Raw genomic sequence first — 19727 nt, 5'->3', positions numbered from 1 at the left:
GTCGCAAAAAACGTTTTTTGTTTTCCTTTTTTTTTTTTTTTATAAATAAGTCGATGGCAATGTATATCGCTTTTAAAAACAAACATCAAAGACACACACAAACACTCTCTCACTCACACACGCGCACGCACACACACACACTCAGGGCTGGGCCGGGTGTATTTCAGGCACCCGGCAGCTGATTGGTCCTGGCAGGAATCCGCTTCCATAACGAGGATGAGTGGATTCTGCTGAGGCATCTTCTCCGACCTTATAAACCGTATTTCATTTTTCACTGTGCGTCTTTGCCAGCATCTCGATTCCATCCGGCCACTGTGTCGTCGTCCTCCTCCTCCTTCTCTTCCTCCTCGTCTTCCTCCTTGCTGCAGGTAAAAAATCCTTTTTCCTCGCTAACCTTTTTTCACCTGCAGCAGCGGCAGCAGCATCTTCTCTATCGGTTTGTTAAAGTGACCTGCAGCTGCCGCTCCGTCTCCTCCTCACCTCTGACTCTCCGCTGCCGCCGCCGCCGCCCTCCGCTCGCTTCCCGCCGCTTTGCCGTCGACAACGCCTGACCTTTTCCTTCACTGACTCCACCAAAATTAACGAGCAGAACGGCGGTGGAAGCCGTGGCGGCGGTGGCACCTGTTAGCGCTGAGGATTCCAACAAGGTGACGCCACTGAGGCTCATAGAGAGAGAAAATGGGATTTATTTTTTAAAACTTTTTTTTTTGTTATACTCCTCAGACAGGATGAAGAAATTCAAGTAATTATTTGACTGTGACTGTTTGTTTCTTTTTTTTTGTTTCTTTTTTTTGTTGTTCTATAGCTGGATGAGACAATTATTTAAATCCTCCCTCTGATTGGAGATCGAGTGTGTGTGTGTGTGTGTGTGTGTGTGTGTGTGTGTGTATTCGGTGAAACTTGCTGCTTGCAGAACTTTCCTTCAACCTGATCTGCTTCTCACGAACGGTTGAAACATTTGATCCCACAACGTCCCAGTTTAGTTCCATCGCCTCCGCCGCTGCCTCTGCTCTTCAGCTGTGTCCTCGGATCGCGTTACGCCCCCGACATTCCCATCCACAGTGGGCAGCAGCATCGTCAGCAGCAGCAGCAACACCTGCTGGCTGAGCTGCTGCTGCTGCTGCTGCTGCTGCTGCTGCTGCTGCTGCTGCTGCAAACACTCCGATGAGAAAATTAGCTGCTTGCCGGTCCCAAAGGTTGCTAGAAGCGTCGATGACGTCATCGCCTCATTGGCATTACCGCTCATGTCGTTGTACTGGACACTGTTGGGCTGAATGAGAGGAATAATTTGGTAGGAACGTGCGTTGAATGTGTTGACAACGACAAATTAGCTTCTTCCAGCAGAGCAACTGTTTTGGGTTTTGGTTTTTAGCCTCTACGACTTTATGGCGACGTAGGAGGCGACAACATCTCGTGGAAAATCAAAGTACCAAATGAGGAAAAACAGTAGATGAGAACAAAGTCACCATTTGAATTACAACATTTGTAGCGTAAAACCAGTGTACGGTCACATTTTTGTAGTTTCTTTTAATGTAATAATTATGTAATACTATTCATTTCCAGACTGGACACAAAGGAATAAACATCTGCCCTGACTGGCTTGGGAGAGCGAGGAGATTTGGGGGGGTGGGGGGGGGGTTGCTGCAGGTGGACAGGTCAGAAGAACGACATGTGGTTTCACATTTGAGTCACCAAAAGACTCCAAGAGCAACAGAAAAAATGTCAATGTTCGCTTTTTAAAAAATAAATAAATAAATAAAAATGAAATAAAGTTGCAAGAGGGCGCTAAATATAGCCACAAAGTTGTTAAAGTTGGCAACACTGCAGAGGCTTTGGCAGACGTTAGCTGTGTCTCCCTTCTTGTCTCTGTGCAGGTCGTGAAGCACAGAAAACCGCCGAGATGTCTGAGTAAGTGTGAGCACAACGGCAGCTTTCCATGCTTTTACTTTGAAAAGACAAATAAACAAACACGAAACATTTGGAGAAAAAAAGGCATCAGGGGCAAATTTGTTGGTGTTCTCATAAGAATGTACTCATAAAATAAACACTTCACAAGTTGCTCCTGCAAATACATACAAACATACATACATACCCACACACACACAGACACACACACATATATGTATATATATATAGAATAAATGTCAAAGGTCGCTTTAAAAAAAAAAAAGCGATATGTATATATGTATGTATCTATATATATGTATATATATATATATATATATATATGTATATATATATATATATATATATATATATATATATATATATATATATATATATATATATATATATATATATATATATATCACAATCATTTTTGACTCCACTTCCTGTCCAACAGGAAAAAGTTGACGTCCAGCCGCAGGCATCACTTGAAGGTAACCTTGAAGATGATTCCACCCAAAAGAAGCACACATAAAAAACACAATACCGTCAGCTGTTAAACACACAATAGACAATAGAAAATAATGATAATAATGATAATAATATAAAAATAGTATTAGACAATAAATAGCAACATCCTAACAAACAAACCAAAATGTCGGCTGGATTGTGGGCTCAGCGGGAAGTGAGGCGGATGCTGATCAAACCTCTCGTCTTGTGACTTCCTGTAGAGTCTGATCCTGCAGATCGCCGCCAACTGGATCGAGCAGGAGAAGAAGGAAAATGTGCTGGCCAAAGAGGCCTACATGTCGGAGCAGTGCCCCTCCCCTGACCTGGGCGGTGACCAGGCCACCCTGATGGTGAGAGGAAAAAAAATCAAAAAATCAAAAAATCACATCCACTAGTGTCCACGCGGTGGCACTGCCGCTTCAAGCAGGCTCCGGCCATCCTCGTTAGCCTAGGTGAAGTTTTGTGGGGTATTAAATGTCAGTGGAAGTGGTGCTAGTTCACCAAGCAGTTAGCAACCTGTTGCTAACTTACTGTATGTCCGTAACAATAGTTACATAAATCTCTTTTTACTTTGTGATTGTTTTTATCATCATTTCAATTCAGTGTAACAAAAAAACAACAACAACTGCGTTTTCATGTGCCATCGAGCTGTCGTTTGTTTGTTTTTTTCGTGACTGCAATTGCGTTTCTTTGGCCGTCTTTTGCCTAATGTTGCGACATGTTGACGCGTCAACAGGACAACTGTAAGAAGATCCATGCCCTGATCGACAAGATCGATGAGGAGAGGTACGACATTGAGGCTAAAGTGGCCAAGGCCGACAAAGAGGTAGCGTACACACACACACACACACACACACACACACACATGGACACACGCCTCTCGAGTCTAATTGAAACGTCCTCTCCTGCAGATTGAGGACCTGAGGATCAAAGTGGTGGATCTGATCGGCGTGAAGAAACCGGCCCTGAAGAAGGTCCGCATGTCGGCCGACACTATGCTGAAGGCCCTGCTGGGCTCCAAGCACACCGTCAACATGGACCTGAGGTCCAGCCTCAAGCAGGTCAAGAAGGAAGTGAAGGAGGAGGTGAGGAGCCGCTCTTTTGTTACATCTATTTCTCTCAAGGGGGGCAGTACCAACAAGCAGCCACCGGGGGGAGGAGATCACCAAAAGCAGGTCGAAGTAAAAGTGCTTTTGCTTTTTCTGTGGCAGCCGACGGAAGCTGTGGGCGACTGGCGCAAGAACGTGGAGGACAAGGCCGACAGGAAGAAGATGTTCGAGACCTCCTAGACGCCGCCGCCGCCACTGCCTCCGCCCCCTTCTTCCCATCAGCGTGTTGCTTGTTTTTATGTGTTCGAGGGGAGCTGTGCAGGAAGGGTTTAGCGTTAGCGTTGGCCTCCAGTGGGGTTAGCGTTAGCATGCAGCGGGATTAGCTTTTTAGTCTTTCTGCAGGGAACCCGCAGCGGTTTGACAACCTGATGATGTGTGGGTGTGGTCACGTGGTTCCGCGAGGTGCAACACACAACGTCCAAAAAACTCTGGGAAGTCTGGGAAGTCTGGGAACACACACACACACACACACGTATACACGCACACACAGACACACAGACACACACACACATGCAAATATGTCACACAGAAACAATAAAAGTCAATTGTGGACTAAAACAAGTGTGTGTTTTTGCGTGTGACTATTTTCATCACATATTTTAATCTTCAGACACAAAAAAATAAATGTTTAAAATTTAAACAAAAAAAATCTCTTTGTTTGGTTGCAGCAGCGTAGGTGAAACTGAAAGAAAATGATGAGGTCTGATGATGTCACACTCGCTTCGTGGTTCATCAGACTCTGATGAACCATCAAATGCTTGATGACTCTGATGATCAGAGTCATCAAGCGTTTGAATTCAGGCCTCCGGATCAGCAGGGGGCGCTCAAGCCGCCAATGAACGGCAGCGAGAGACACTGGCAGAAAACAAGAGATGGCATAAAATATGCTGACATTGCAGCAGCACAGCTAAGGCCTGCTCTTGAACTCAGACTGCAGTGCCACCTTCTGGTCCAGAGGGTGAACTGCAGGTCCGGCTGTTTACCGTGGGTGAAACGAGTAAATAAAGATTGAGCCTGCCCAACGACTCCTGCCGCACCATCATCTCCAGAAAACTGGAGCGCAAAAAAGATTTGACCTTTGACCCTGCCTGAGTGACAGCGGCCCTGTTGCTTTTGGCAGACGTGCTGCGGCTCGGGCTATTTCCTGGAGCCCCAGCAAAACCTTTTGACACGTACAAATCGAATCAAATCGTTGGTTGGTGGAGTGAGGAGTTTTTGGTGCGCAGAACACACACACACACACACACACACACATACATACATACACACACACACATACACACACACACACACTCCTTGTATGGGTCTGCAAGGTCTCAGGGCTCCAGTTACCCCAGCAGCTAACTTTACCTCAACATCCTGCTGCTGGAATGTCGGAAGACGCCTCCCAGTTAAATCTGGACCTGGTGACATCACCAAGGGTCCTTGTCAAAAAAAAAATGCTCATCCTTGTGGTTGTCCACAACTGTCCAACCTTATGACTGTACTGGAGAGAAACTGAATGTGTGTGTGTGTGTGTGTGTGTGTGTGTTTGTGTGTGTGTGCGTGTGTGTGCATGTGTGTGCGTGTGTGTGTGTGTGTGTGTGTGTTTGTGAGACTCTCTTTTAATTATAACAGCAACAGAGACAGTGACAAAACAGCTCAAAACAATGGAGGAATATTTTCTTCTTTCTTAAAGGGGGCCAGGCTTTCTCAGAAGCCGAACCCCAAAGCTCTTGGCTGAGTTGGACATGTTCAGATGAACCGAGGCGATGAGGTTATGCAGCAGAGCGCCATCTCCTGGACTGACCTGCTGCTGTGGAGTCCCAAATAATGAACGTACAGAAACATTTCATATTTAACACATGCCTGTATAAACAGCAAGAGTTGTCGTTGTTGTTGTTGCTGTTGTGATGGTTGGAGTAATGCGTCATCATGCAGCACCGCCAGCAGGGGGCGCGTTTGCTCTGAATTTCTGCCAAATGAAGCCAGATTCTGATCACAACACAAACTGTGGCTCATCTTCCCACGACCAAAGCCGTCAGTGCCACCTAGTTCTTCACACTGACCCTGAGCGAGTGAGCGAGTGAGCGAGTGAGGGAGTTAGGCCTCCATGGCTCCTGCTGGCTCCCCCTGATGACCTCACGCTGCAGGAATGCTGCATTCCTGCATCTCAAACCTGGGAGTCTGGCGGTGGCGGCAGCGGCAGCAGGGGAGCGATAAGGTCCAGCGGTGTGGAGCACCTCCCCCTCCCCCTGGCGGTGAGGAGCCCCTCCTCTCCCACTGGTGGTGTTGAGCTCCTCCCCCTACCGGCGGTGAGCTGGACGTGTCTCAGCGCTGTAAAACTCCTGGTGGTGTAGTAAAATAAATCTCTCGCAGTAAAATGCATCCGTCCGGAACTCGTAAAGGCGAGTGGATAGAGGGAAGTGTAAACAAACAGCTGGTTGGCCCGAACAGAAAAACAGGGCGGAGCAACCGAAACACAATGTTCCTCACTTTTAGTCCTCAGTGTCCGTTTAGACAAAAGAGCGCAGGAGACACTTGAACACACACACACCATCAGTTCTCCTCTGCTGTGAGCTTATTTTATTTTTTCTGCTTAGCATATGTTTTACGCAACAGAGATCAGCAAAGGCCCGACCCTGCTTGCTTCTGATTGGCCACCACTCCCATAAATGCCTGGGTGTCAGTCTGAAAGGAGGGCAAAGGAAGTCCAAAAGTCTGCCAATGGGTTCAAATGTCCTAATTTGTTGTAAGAATGGCCATGAAGTTGTGGGCGTGGCTCAAGTTTGGTTTCGGCTATTATGACTCCACGCCACTTTAAATATAGTCAACGCCCCTGACCCTACCCTCCAACCTCCAACCCAATGAGAGGCCAACAAGGGGCATCCAAGTGGAAAATGAGTGAAATTGAAAGTTTGAGTGACTGGCTTTGTTCTTGTTTGTTCTCCAAACTGCTCCGGAGAGAATCCGGCGTGCCAGTTTCATCTTGTCAGACGCCAGTCAAAGGGAGAAAAGAAGGAAAGTGGCTCCTCCCGGTCAGCCAGTGTGGAGGTAAAGAGAGGAGCCTCAGGCAGGCAGAAGAGAAGCAGAGAGAGGTGCCAGGGTCGGAGGTCAACCTCCCTGAGCCTTCAGTGGATCAGCAGTAGGACTAAAGCTTCTTTGAGACTTTCATCTGAGCTCAGCAGGTAGAACAAGACGTCTGTAGAAGATGATCTGATGAGATTTTCCTCGCTGGAGGGAGGAGACAGTAGGCGGCGCCAAGGAATTCCTCCAGACACCACTGACAACCCTGTTGAGGTGGAAACAATGTTTCCTACCTTTGTCTGAGCAGCCGGAAACAATCAGTATGTTTACACGCAGAGCTCAATGGGACTAAGCTCATAATTCATTTTTCCCTCTAATCAGACTTCTCTCCTTGTCCCTGTTCACATGCAGCTGAGAAAATGGAATTATTGACGGGAACGCGTCCTCCACCCCAGCACTAGGGGGCGATATGAGTATTTTCAGCGCGTTACCTTGTAGTTAACCTCTTTGGTCACACAATAACGAAACAACTGGGGCGCGATACAGCACCGGTGTAATGTCCGTACTGGTCTTCAATTTAACGAGCTTCACCACCGAACAGCAACAGACGTTCTGCGCCACCGTCAGCGGACTGATCAGGGATTTACAAACATACACAACATATTACTGGCGATTTTACTGCCGAAGCCCACATCTACCACAGCGAATACACTCTTGTAAGCGAGCGGTAATTATTAGCTTAGACATTATCCTAATCTTATCATCGCTCCAGTCTCTCCCCACAAGCTTCATGCTGGGATAGCGCGGCGTCTTCCAAGACGTCCCTCTCGCAACACAGCATCTTGAAAGTGCTGGACAGTGTGATGCAGGACGGCTCTCCTGGGACTCTATGTAGGCCACACAGACTCCACAGTAGTCGGCACTGCGGGGCAGTTACGGCATGTACGACAGGGAGTGTTTCCGACACTCTCCTCATCCGGAGCCCCTGCACCTCCACTATCCTCCGCAAAAATGGGTCTCTCAACCCTCTGAGCTCAAATGCATAGGCCATTAAATTTGATGTCCAAGAAATAGAAAGAAAGAATTCTGCCTAGTCCTCCCACATTTCCTCCTTCCCAACCTGCGTGTCCCTCTATCACACCGCTGACGTAGGGAGTGATCTAAAATAAAGATGGCGGTGAGTGTGCCCTGAAACACATCATAATTGCATTTGAAAGTTGATTTACTTTAAAACTGCTTTATTTCAGCCTTATGTTTTAAAATATGTACATCTATGTCATGTTTAGCGTTTGTTCTGCTGTTTCATTTCCACTTTGAGGCTACAACAGCCCTGCAGAGAATCCAACTTAGGGCTCTGTCAACGTTTCCCAGGAAAATGACAGGGATTTAATTGGAACAAATGCACTTTTGAGAGACTCAGGAACGAGATGTGAGTCTTTATTCAATTTAATTAGCTGCATTTTTTTTTTTTTTTTTTTTAATGATGTCCGATCTTACATAAAAGTTGACTCAAGTTGACCACATTAACTGTTTCCCCCCAAGGAGGCTGCAATGTTGCGTCTGTGTGTTTAAGGCCCGACACCAGAAGCCACGACACACGTGAAATGTATTATACCAAAAGTATACTTGTACATTAGGGTATTTGGATTCTGTGAGGGGAGGAGGGAGCAAATAACCTTGAAAAACAAACATTGCGCATGTGAGAAGTTCACCAGGCATCACTGGACAAATTGTCTGAAACTCTTGAGAGGCCACAGTTCTGTGAGGGCGCCACAAAGCCAGGCCACAACGAGCACAAAGAGTGGGGTCCGCCTCAAACCCTCCTCAGATTAAGCCGAAAAAGTGTGCCAGGCCCAGGCCCACGGCGACGCCAACTGCTCCGAGCACAGCCAAGGCCGCGAGCACCCACTTCCAGCAGCTGCGGCGGCTGCCAACCCCCTTGGCCAGGTCGGCAGACAGTTCTCTGATGTGATTCTGCATACACTGGACGATGACGGCGTCCACAGAAGGGTGCTCCATCATCACCAGCGCGTCCAGCTGCTGCTTAGTGCAGAACTCCTTCTGCAGCTGCTTGACCACCGACTTGCTCATGGGCTGAACATTCTTGTTCTCGGGACAGAAGCCATCGGTGAGCACCAGGCCGATCATGGTCTGGTCGATCAGCCTCTTGCTGTGGGCCACCCACTGGTCCCTGGTGCGGCCTTTGATGGCGTTGCAATCCTTGAACAACCTCACCGTCACCAAGGTGACAAACAGCTGCAGCGGGTTGTCGCTGTTTAGGCTCACGGCGACGCCCACCCCGGCTACGGGATTGTCATAGAACTGCACCTTGCTGTCCTGGTTGCGCAAGAAGAACTGTGCCGTCGCCCGCTTGGGTTCCTTCTTGACCGGGAGCTGAGGTACCTGGCCATCAGGTTGGAAGGGCAAAACCGGTGTGCGTTCGTAAATGGGAGCTGTTGTTATTTTTTGCATTTCACCGTGTTGGATCGCACACGTCTAAAGTACTGTGGAGGTATCAGTCGCGCCTTGCGGTATTATCATGAGTCCAAGAAACTATCGTACGGGCACAAGTTCCGCATCCACCAACCAATAACAAGGTTGCTGTTGGCTTTGCGTGGTGACAACACATATCTTAACGGCACCACATCAAAGGGCCAGAAATTCCTTTGTATTTCCTTTGAAGCGTCCTTCTTATTCTTTGATCTTTTATTTGCAAATAAAAGGTCAAAGATTCTTCAAACCGGAGTTTGGTGGTTGGCAGAGGTGCCAGCAGAGGGCGTTGGGGTCATGTTTGGACTGTTTAGACACGACGGGGGGACAAGATGTTGTCTCGAAAAACCAAGAAAGGCGACAAGAGATAATGTGATGTAATGACCGAAAGAATAAGATTGCGGATACAAGCGGACCGGAATGAGTTTCCGCCTTAGGGTGGCTGGGCGCACCCTTACGCCCGGTTCACGCTAGACGCGGCCTCTGAAAAAAATCACGTGTGAGCCACAGCCCTCTTGCTAACACCAGACGTGCACGGCTCTGCGACGGTGGACAAGCGTTTCTGCTCAGCCACTTCCACGTCCATGTTGACTTCACAAAAAAAATCTCTGCCTTTTCTCTGTCGCTCATTCCCCGTTTGTTTGTGACACCCCGGTTGCCAGCCCACTCCATTGCTCACGTGTGTTTCATCTCTCTCACAATCTACAAAAATATGATCTAATTTGTCATGGAGGTATTGTTATTTATTTTTGAAATTGCTTTGATTTTAATTTTCTCGCTTTTCTTTTAGCGACTTCCTGTCCAATTGACACGATTGCTCGCGGCTCACGCACAAAACAGAGCAGATGCCGAAACACTAAATGCAGTGCATGACAAGGCGCTTGTCGTCTGGTGTGAACGACACCATTGGTTAACGTGGACGCCAGAAGGAAGCCGTCTCCGCTTTGCAGCGCTTCCGCGTCCGGTGTGAACCGGCCGTAAGAGACAGGGCGAGGTGCTCAGTTACTTGGGCTGCGGCGATTATGCTTTTCTCCCGATTCTACGATTTTCTTTGGATGCCGATTCAATTTAAATTGCGATTCTACTACTTTTTAGTCTGCTTTTTTAACACCAGTGGAACAGTTGAATGATTAGGATTGTCAACAGACTATTCCAGGAACCACATTTCCTCCAAAAATACACATCACACGTAAGTCCGTTTTCAAGATTTATTCAGCAGCAATATATACATTTACTCTCTGTTCATGGAGTGCATAAAAGAGGCCAAAATAAAAGTATAGAAAAACTAGCTTCTGCAACCTTTGACAAAATAGATATCGGTAGACTGCTACATTCTAACATTTGTCTGCGCGCAAAATACTGTAGGAGCTTTTTTCAGAACTGCTGGGTAGTATGTACAATGCTTCTCGTAGTGTCTGCTGCACCTCCTCAGGTTCACTTTCTTTCCAGCACTAACCTCCGCCAACACCACTGGTCTTCCTGGACTGAGCCTTTCCACATTTGTTTTTGGTTTTACGGCCTAAGGATGGTTACATGTTTTTTTGTTTTTACTTTAAACCTGTCCTCATTGATTATGTTGAAGCATCAGCGCTGTCGGTTGATTAATTTATTAAACTGTTGACAATCATCTTAGAATTCAGGTTAAACCCACTACCAAACCACTTGTGCGGCGAAAACTTGTCACTTCCTCCTCCGCCTTCTAACGTTCTGACTTGACTTTGTAGTGCAGCACCACATAAGTGGCCACTCGGAGGACTAGAAAAAACACCCCCAGAGATATAAAGTCCACGTAGAGCGTCGCATCCTTCATGTCCAGCAGCTCCAGGACCTGCTCCGCCTTTTGGAAAGTGCACATCGATTCAGCACATGCCAAGTCTGTGCGGTTCATCCCATAGATGGCGAGTATAGTTCCCTCGAAACTGTACCTGCAAGGCAAGGTAGTCAGCCTTCGTTCGGGTCAGAGTGGGGGAGCAAGGTTCAGGACATTAAAATATTGTAAGTACCTAATAAAGGACATGTAGGAGCTCCACTGCAGATAGAACGGAATGGTGTCGAAGTTGACAAAGAAGCCAGAGAATAGGAGCATCGGCACCGCTACCATCGGGCCGAGGTAGGTTGCCACCTGAAAGATAGGACAGAAGGATGGCATGAAGTGGGTACCGTTTGCACGCACTGCAACAAGTGTCAATAAAAAAAAAGTCCAATAGGGCTGCCAACCTGCGGAGACGGTGCTACAGCACCAATCAACAGACCCAAAGATTGGGCTACCAAGCCCGTACATGTGGACAAGATCCCGAAGAGGACGTAGCGGTCCGCTTCCGGTGGCTGGTCAGTCATCCAGTACACGATGCTGACATATATGATTGGACAAATGATCTGGAAGACACACCCACGCATGGTTACCACTCTAAAAATGTATTTGTGGCTAAACGCACCAAAACGAATTAACTTCTCAGTTCAGTTAAGTTTCGGGGATTGATCCGAACAAACTGTCTTCAGTGAAGTAACTGCGCTAAGGTAATACGTTCACTAGATGCACTGACTCCACTGGCTGCATGTGAGCCTTCTGAGCAATAGGTTGTAGAACAATTCTGAACAATTCCAGTATTAAAACAAGGAACAGTTGTTGAGTCAAGTTCAATGTTTTTGTGCGGTAGAACTGAATAATTACGATAACAAATCTTTTGGATACATACTTTGAATTCACTAATTCGAGTGATCACGATCCCATTGGTACAGTGGACTTAGTTGTGACGACGTACCTGGAACGGCACATCAGCCACGGTCTTGGCTAGGTAATAGGCCTTCAGGCTGTACCAGTGGTTGAGATGCTCTCTGATCAGCACCGACATCTCAAGCGGAACTGTGGAACATTAGCAGGGACAAACAAGTTTGCAGGTGGACAAAGGTCAGGTCAAAGCTAAAGCCCACACACAGGAAAGCACGAAGGGTGTCTTCAGTGAACGCCACCTACAGGTTAGAATTGTGGGCATCAGGGCGCCAAACATGAGGAACAGTACGCTGAAAAAGAGAAAGCCTGCGTTGTTGAAGGCCTTGCTGGCATCATTGCCAATGTTGAGATAGAGTAGGCCGATGATGATACCGATGACCAGATGGGACCACAGTCGCAGGTTGGTCAGCACCTGGATGTCGCAGATAGGGCAGCGTTGAGCAAGTGAACATGTCAATGGTAGCGTTATGAAACGACCTAGTGGTTGATTACCGCGTCTCTGCAGGTTGTGATCAAGCTTCTGTTGAAAAGGACCGTGAACTGCTTGAACCTGCTGGTAGAGAGCGCAGCTGTCCCCAATGGTGTGGCGATCTATTGAAACAGCTTGAATCTTTTCATTTTGTCATCTAATGACACCTGAACTGTTTTTATATATAGTTTTTTTTCAGCCATAAATAAGGAGATAATCTTTTTGTCTGATCTGCTCACGTCACGTATGGCCAGATGCTGTTTCTTTCTCTTTAATTATTATTGTTTTTGTGCTGCAATCACTCACACGGTCACTGCCAGGGAAACTTAAGGGGATGATCGTCTCTCTCTGCACCTCTTCGCACAGTCCGCTCTGGACGGCCTCAATCAGTACTTGGCTCAGGTCCCCGTACTCACCTGACACCACCTCGATGACTGATGGCACACAGGACACACTTGTAAAAACACAGGCCAGCGGCCAGTAGAGAGTGCAGTCGGTTGAAAGACCTACTGGTGAAAAGACCTACTGAAGTCCGCAGGGTTGTGGTACGTTGGACAGTGGAGGCCCAGGGTCTTCATGTACGGGATGAGGTTGGTTACACTGCCTTTGTACACACAGTGACCCTGAGTGAGTATGTAGAGCTGGTGGGGTCAAGCACAAGCCTAGAGCGTCATCATCACGACTAGCAAGAAATCATCCTCGTTAGAATGCACAGGGGCAGTACATTTAAGATCACCTTATCAAACAGCTCAAAGAGCTTGGCGCTGGGCTGGTGGATGGTGCAGATGATGGTCCGTCCTCCTCGGGCCAAGGACTTCATGACGGAGAGCACCTGGAAGCCACAGGCGCTGTCCAGCCCGCTGGAGAAGAGACACATCGCGGTTGCATGTTTATGTGAGCTGAGAAAACTTGTCACATCAAAAAACCCACAGAACTTGTTGAGACAGAAACAACCAATAAATGTTGCAGACGTCCTGATTTACCGGCCGAACCTGTTTAGATTCACCGTTGCGTGCCGAAGGGTTTTTAGCAGAGCCAATAAGCTACCTGGTGGGCTCATCCAGAAACATGACTGGAGGGTTGTTGACCAGCTCCAGCCCGATGGAGAGTCTCTTGCATTGACCTCCGGAGAGGCAGTTGGTACGAGTATCTGCACAACTCATCAGACCAAGAGCCACCAGGATCTCGTCCACCTGAGACGTGAGACACGCACGCACGCACGCACACACATACACAAAGTGGGCAAAAGAGTGTGTCAACACTGCCTTGAGACTTTTTTGGTTGCCTCACTTACCAGCTTCTTCTTCACTTGCATGCTCTCGTTCAGCTTCAGATTGGCAGAAGCCTTGAGGGATAAAGGCAGAAGTTACCAGTGTACTTCAGCCTAAAGAACTCAGGAGTTTTTTATTTCCTGGCCATCTGTGGCCTGTCGCTGCTCACCATCATGGCCTCCCTTGCTGTCAGCTGGGGCATCAGCATGTTCTCTTGCATGATGTAGCAGGACATTCTCCGGAAAGTCTTGAGGTTCCTCGGTTGACCGTTGACCAGGATGTTGCCCTTCATGCCTGTCTTCCTATTTTGCAATTAAATGTGCTGATCTGAGAATGTCCTCCAAAAAAGCAATTAAATTACAATTACAATTACAATACAATTCAAAGTTTCACCTGTAGCCTGCCAGGATGTTCATCAGGGAGGATTTCCCCGCCCCAGAGGGACCCATGATTGCAATCAGTTCTCCATTGTTGAACTTCCCTGATAGGCCAGTCAGGAGGACTTTCTGCCCTGTGGGAGAGAATTCAAATCATCATCCAAAGGAGCGATGGAGGAAAAGAAAATTCTGAATGACAAGATTGGGACTGAACTAACAGTACCTCTCCTCCGCCACCAGGGGCCAGCGGGGACGGTGTAGGACAGATTGTTGAACTCCAGGTCAACAGGTGAGCGGCGTGGTAACTGTGACAGGCGCTGAACCTGAGCGTTCAGGTTCTCTTCTTTCTCCAACTCCTTCGGTGAACCATCAGCTGAAAGCCCCACCTCCATCGTTGCAACGCTGATCGAGACCTGCTCCAGGGGCTTTTCTGCCATGATGCCCAGCTGCAAATAAAAGGTGTGGCAGAAATGTCGTAAAGCTAAGTTCTTCGCTGAGACGTGACAGTAGGTCAATCTTATTCATCCTTGGTGGATTTCAGCGGCTGAGGTATCTTCTACAAATTGCTGCTAAAGGCTAAAAAAAGGCGTAGTATTTGTACGGTAGTTAACTAAATATTTAAAAATTTTCAGGGGGAGGGGTCTTCGTTAAGGCTTGGCTGTGCCAAGACAACAAGCTAAAGTTTTCAAGTGATAGGCGTACCAGTACTGAGCCAGGTGGTGTCAGGGACAGCATCAGAGCTCCACACAATTATATTTACTCTGGCACCCCCTAAAGAGACCATTCGGTTATAATTCAGGCAAGTCAAGACTCAGCTACCCAGATCAGGTCAATGATCTGGCCGCTGTCACAGTTCATTCCATGGTGGCACTCTGGCAGCGCTCAGCTTTTGGTGCTAGCGTGTTAGCAGGTTCAGTGGCAGCTCCACCGCTCAACACTACCTTTGGGGCAGGGTCTTTTTTCCTCTGAACTGTTTCGCCTTGTCTTAATTGGCTGTCCTTATGCCCCTTCAATCCACGAACGTCTCTGTCTCTAAAGGGCAGCACTGGTGTGCGTTCACTAACAGCCTTGTTAGGCACTTTCTTCATTTCTCCGCCGCTGTGTGACCATCTGGTGCTAGCAGCAGCAGAGGCAATGTCTGGGAGGCAACCAGACTCCAAGGAGGGATTCCCAACGTCAACAGTCCAAATGCTACTGAGATCGTCGTTGGTGTTGTGCACATCAAAGAACTTCTCTTCATACTTTAATGTGTCCTTTGAAGTCACCTTAAAGGTGCAGCATAGGTGGACGGAGGGTAATATCAGGCAAAGTAGTGAGGACTGGGGATCAACATGTAGATATCAACCGGCAGCCCGTTAGGCCTGGAAGATGCCAGGTGTCTCGTGAAGGAAGAGACAGTTGCAACCATAACTGTATGTGTAATAATGCTCATTCTCATCTGGTGAGAATGATGGCTGGCACCCCAGAAATGGAGTTCAGTCAGAGAGCGGTCGGTAGCGATTATGTTGGATGATAGAAATTACGGCCGCAAAGTCGTCGCAAAATGCACCGCAATTTACCGCTGCGCTCCATTTTTTGTGGATCTGGCCCTTAGTTTCTAAAGTAGAACTATAAATAAAATTAAACCTACAAGCAGGGTTGATGGGGCTGAGCCCGCCTTTGCAACCGCCTTTGCAATAAAAATGAGTTAACGACTTTGGAGTGGGACTGTATCTTAAAGGGATTGAATTTTGCTGTACGGATCTTGATGAGCTGCCAAATGAAAACGGTGTTTTCGTAAAATGACCCTAAAGGAGACTTTTGTTCATCAAAGGTTTTCCTGTCATATACTGAAGTTCAAAGAACCTTGAATAAACTCCGTGCTCTGCTTGATGTGTGTGTTGTGTTCGCTGGCAGCGATTTTGACTCGCAAGTTTCACTCCTTATAGCGATGTTCACGCTGCCAGCATGGTAACATGGGTTGTGTAGATCTCTTCCTGCTCTGTGCTTGGTGTGGACTTAAGTTGTGCAGATATTCTTGTCTAATAATAAATTACTCTATGACTGAAGTGATCGTTTCAGCGTACATATTTTCTCTGCGCGGACAGTGTTTTGATACAAGTCAACAGTATGAAACAAAATCATTCTAAGCCCTATTAAAATGTCTCGCAAAAATGCAAAACAAAAACACGGTCAGTACACAAAGTAAAATATCTTTCCGGGGACCCGGAAGGCACAGAAAATGTCCAGGGACCTTCGGTTCGCCTTGCGGCCGCAACTCATTGACTGCAAAACCCAAGGATTTGTTGTGCTTCTTCATGAACATATGATAATAGACCCATCCTAAGTTTTCATTGCATTCTACGTCAGGAGGCGCAGTAAAACATTGAAAAGACTAAATTCAGAGACTTATTATACTCTAAAAGTGTTGGTATTTCTTAAAATGCGGGCTTTTAGTTGTATTTAGTGTTAAAATGGTTCACAGAAATGAAAATATTTTGCCAAATATTTTTAAATAGTTTTCAATTTTGCATTTTATGAAAAATCTAAATCAGAATGAGGTGGAACGACGCATAAGAACGGTGCCACTTGCGCACGTAACCCGTACGGATATGCAAAGAACCAACAATAAAGCCTCTTCTCTGCTAAAATTAGCGCGCTGTCACCACATGTTTTTCTGGACGCGGGACGTAGTCCCTTCTCCACGGACCAAACCCAGCGGGGCGTCACCCCCGCCGGCAAGCTGCACCCCCGCCGCTTTCACCGCTGCGTGCCTGCTGACGTCATCGCGCATCGAGTCCGGCGGTGGGGCCAGTGTTAGTTGTTGGGCAATTTTGTGCTGTAGAATCGTTCCGCGGCGATGGTGTCGTTCACGACAGACTTTGAGAGGCGGCGCGCGCCTCCGCGGCCCGTTCCCGCCGCGCAGCGATCGTTTCGGCGTCTGGTCCGTTTTGTGCGCGAGCCGCGAGCGAAGACGCCAGAGGACAATGAACAGCTATCGAGCGCTGATGGAACGTGGTCGATAGCTTTTGCATACACGCCGCGACTGGCGCGATATTATGACTTGGCGCACGTGTAACGCCCAACGTCATCAAGTGCGGCATGTAAAAAAAAAAAAAAAAAAAAAAGGTGGCGATGTCGCGGGTGTCCCAATTCAATCGCAAGCCGAACGGTGCAGTGCCGATCGTCGCCGATTGTTAGCCGGGTAGCTTGCCGGCTTGTTTGACCCGTTATGTCGCGGAACAGCGCGGCTCGGTGAGCCTGATCCACTGCCACCAAATGCAGATTAGTTGCGGGACATCGCGACGTTTTTTTTGGGGGGGGGGGCCAGTGGAGCAAGGGTCTCAAGACACCACCAGTGACACAGAAGCTGTGTTCTTCTGTTTGTCAAATGTTGATTAGTAATTCCCAAGTCATGCCACTGACCTGCAGGGAGTAGTTCAGACAGTGGCCGCTGGATCTTGGCGCTCCTGTTGGGGTGGCCAGTTTTTTTAAAGGCTGCTGTGATTAAGCCCTTCTGCTGTGGGCGCACGGATCTGATGATAAGCTCGTATGGACGATCAACGGAGCCTGCGAGCGATCTCAGCGTCACATTAAAGTGTTTCCACATTAAAGTGACACTTTAATGTGGCTGAACTCCTTTCTTCTCTCTTCTCTCAAGTGTTCTACTCACTGCCTGCCTGTATGGCAGCGGTGCATCTGTGGAGTTCCGTTCTCAGACTGCCAGAACCTTGAACGGGGTCACTGACCCAGACCAGACCAGAGTCTGATTTGGCGATATGGTTCAGTTACAGTCTGTGCTGAACATTCACCACCATGTTCAACTTGGCCTCGGTTACCGAGTTAGTGCCGTGTTTTATGATTGTTGTCTGTTTGTCGACTCTTCTTTAAAAAAAAAAAAATTGCCAATGAGGATCGAAGAAATTGAAAAATTGAGACAAATTGAGATTGTGTGCTTTATTTTGAAGACTTTAAGACTTGAAAGACTCTTTCAAGGTGTAACCTGCCTTCGCACCATGACAGCAGACACCCGCAACCCTGTGTGCAGGAAGAAGCGGACATAGAAAATGGATGGATGGATGGATGGATGCATGGCCCAGAATTCTTTAGGTTTGGTCTTTATTCTTGATGTGGCTGACACCCTGCCTGCCACGTGACCTGCTCCGTCTTGAATTTGAGTTCTGAGATTCTGAGATTCTGAGTCCCCGTCGGGAACGAAACCTGCCCGCTGAGTAATTGTTGTCATCATCTTCTGCTCACGATGGAAGGAAGATGACCAGCAGCCAGAGGATCCCCACCACTGCCGCAAAGACCAGCATGGGGGGCGCACACCTCCAGAAGCAAGGTGGCTTTCTGGCGTCCTTGGCGTCCTTGGCCAGCTGTGCCGCCGACATGCTTCGGATGTGAGCCTGCAGGCACTGGACGATGACGCTGTCTACCGCCGGGTGTTCCATCAGCATCAGGGTGTCCAGCTGCCGTTTGCTCCAAAAGGTACGCTGCAGGTCCTTCCTCACAGCTTGGCAGATCGCGCCGGCACTCTTCCTGGGGGGGCAGAAGCCGTCGGCGAGGTCTGCCAGGCCCCCCATGGTCCGCTCTGTCAGCCATGCTTCCCTGCTGTGGTCAGGGGGGACGTTGCACCCCCTCAGCAGCCTTGCCGCTACCTGGGCTACAAACAGCTGCAGCATGTTGTCGCTGTGCGCCGCCTCAGCCAAGCTCGCCTCCTCCCAGCTGGAGGAGGCGAGCTCAGTGGTCAGCAGAGAGGTTGGACGTGGGCCGCCTCTTTCCTCGAAGGGCAGAGTTGGGGTTTGCTGGTAGAGTTCCGACCACTGACGATCCTCGGACCTGGTCCCAGGATCGGACGAGCCTACCCGATCCTGCTCTGCGTAGTCATGGTGCTTTGCCCAAGAGGGCGCCACTTGGTGCCGGCTGCCCAGCGTTTTGGGGGATGGCTCGGGGGATGGATCAGGCAACGGCATCGCCGCCTGGTCTTTGCTGTCCACTCTTGGGAGTGCTTGGATGTCCTGGGGGCCGTTTTCTCCTTCAAAGGACAGCATGGCCGTGCGTTCATACACTTCTTTGCTTGTTTGCGCCTCTGCCATGCCACGCCCCCCTCTAGCCCCCGCTACCTCTGACCACTGCAGTGAACGTGAATGCCTGAATCTGAACGGAACCGTGTCACAGGTTCCACAATGCAGCAGCAGCGCAGACAAACGTCATTTTTCCCTGGTAGACCTGCCGCGCCGGGCCTTTCATGTGTGCCGGTCCTTGATGTGTTCCACGTCGTGGTTCTTTAATGTGTCTGATGACATCACCGCAGCTGTTTGCCACTTAAAGAATCCTGTCCCGTAATCACGTTTTCTTGTAAATGAAGCTTTGTGGTCACTACTGTCTGGTGGGTGGTGGCCAAACGCTCATCTCAACCAAGGACTGTTCCTCTGTCCCCTTTGATGTCATTTATGTCTATATAAACAAATACAGTTAATGCTAATTATAAACATACAACAGAATGAGCTAATACTAGCAATAAATAAAGTACAACAGAGCTAATCCTACCTAAAAAAACAAAAAACAAAAAAACAAATGCAACAGTTAGCTAATGCAAGCTATGAACACATACAACAGCCTCATTAAGCGATGCATCACACAGTCTTGACATACAGTCAAGTTCACAGTGATGCCAAGCTAATTGCCAAGCTAACATCAGAAAATCTTGTTTTTGGTGTCAAAATAAAATGAAATAATGAAATGAATTGCTTCAAGGGATTAAAAAAAACATGGAGCTGAACATGTGGTTTCCTGAGAGTGGAAACAATAACAACAACAACAAGATTAACAAGGCTCTGATTGGTGGGAAGCTGACTGAGGTATTTGTCGGTCTCTCGCTCTGGAGTGGGGGCA

General features: G+C 48.1%; 2 protein-coding genes across 3 annotated transcripts; one reads left to right on the top strand and one right to left on the bottom strand.

Moving 5' to 3' along the window:
• Positions 1-345: 345 nt before the first annotated feature.
• On the top strand, positions 346-4068 carry LOC142890039 (troponin I, fast skeletal muscle-like). The gene is made up of 7 exons (XM_076028787.1): positions 346-368; positions 1875-1908; positions 2345-2381; positions 2619-2747; positions 3134-3223; positions 3309-3482; positions 3609-4068. The coding sequence occupies exons 2-7, from the start codon at positions 1901-1903 to the stop codon at positions 3684-3686; spliced, it is 516 nt and encodes a 171-aa protein (XP_075884902.1). The 5' UTR covers positions 346-368; positions 1875-1900; the 3' UTR covers positions 3687-4068.
• Positions 4069-10680: 6612 nt separating this feature from the next.
• LOC142890033 (ATP-binding cassette sub-family G member 4-like) lies at positions 10681-17319 on the bottom strand. 2 transcript variants are annotated; one of them, XM_076028781.1, is made up of 16 exons: positions 17256-17286; positions 14792-15115; positions 14074-14296; positions 13867-13984; positions 13643-13775; positions 13497-13547; positions 13250-13395; positions 12939-13062; positions 12729-12843; positions 12509-12636; positions 12226-12324; positions 11977-12145; positions 11765-11865; positions 11220-11378; positions 11006-11124; positions 10681-10927 (listed from the first exon to the last, which is right to left on the bottom strand). In XM_076028781.1, exons 2-16 carry the CDS (start codon positions 14936-14938, stop codon positions 10702-10704), a joined length of 2058 nt encoding a protein of 685 aa, XP_075884896.1. In that variant the 5' UTR covers positions 14939-15115; positions 17256-17286; the 3' UTR covers positions 10681-10701. The 2 variants fall into 2 exon arrangements, with proteins under 2 accessions (XP_075884896.1, XP_075884897.1); XM_076028782.1 differs by lacking the exon at positions 14792-15115 and having other exon boundaries at positions 17256-17319.
• Positions 17320-19727: the final 2408 nt, after the last annotated feature.

The sequence above is a fragment of the Nelusetta ayraudi genome, unplaced genomic scaffold (genome assembly GCF_046127955.1).
Source record: "Nelusetta ayraudi isolate G7.1 ecotype Tasmania unplaced genomic scaffold, CSIRO-AGI_Nayr_v1 ptg000026l, whole genome shotgun sequence".
Taxonomy (NCBI): Eukaryota; Metazoa; Chordata; class Actinopteri; order Tetraodontiformes; family Monacanthidae; genus Nelusetta; species Nelusetta ayraudi.
Note: the sequence above shows the minus strand (reverse complement) of the source record. Positions and strands in the feature narration are given on the sequence as shown.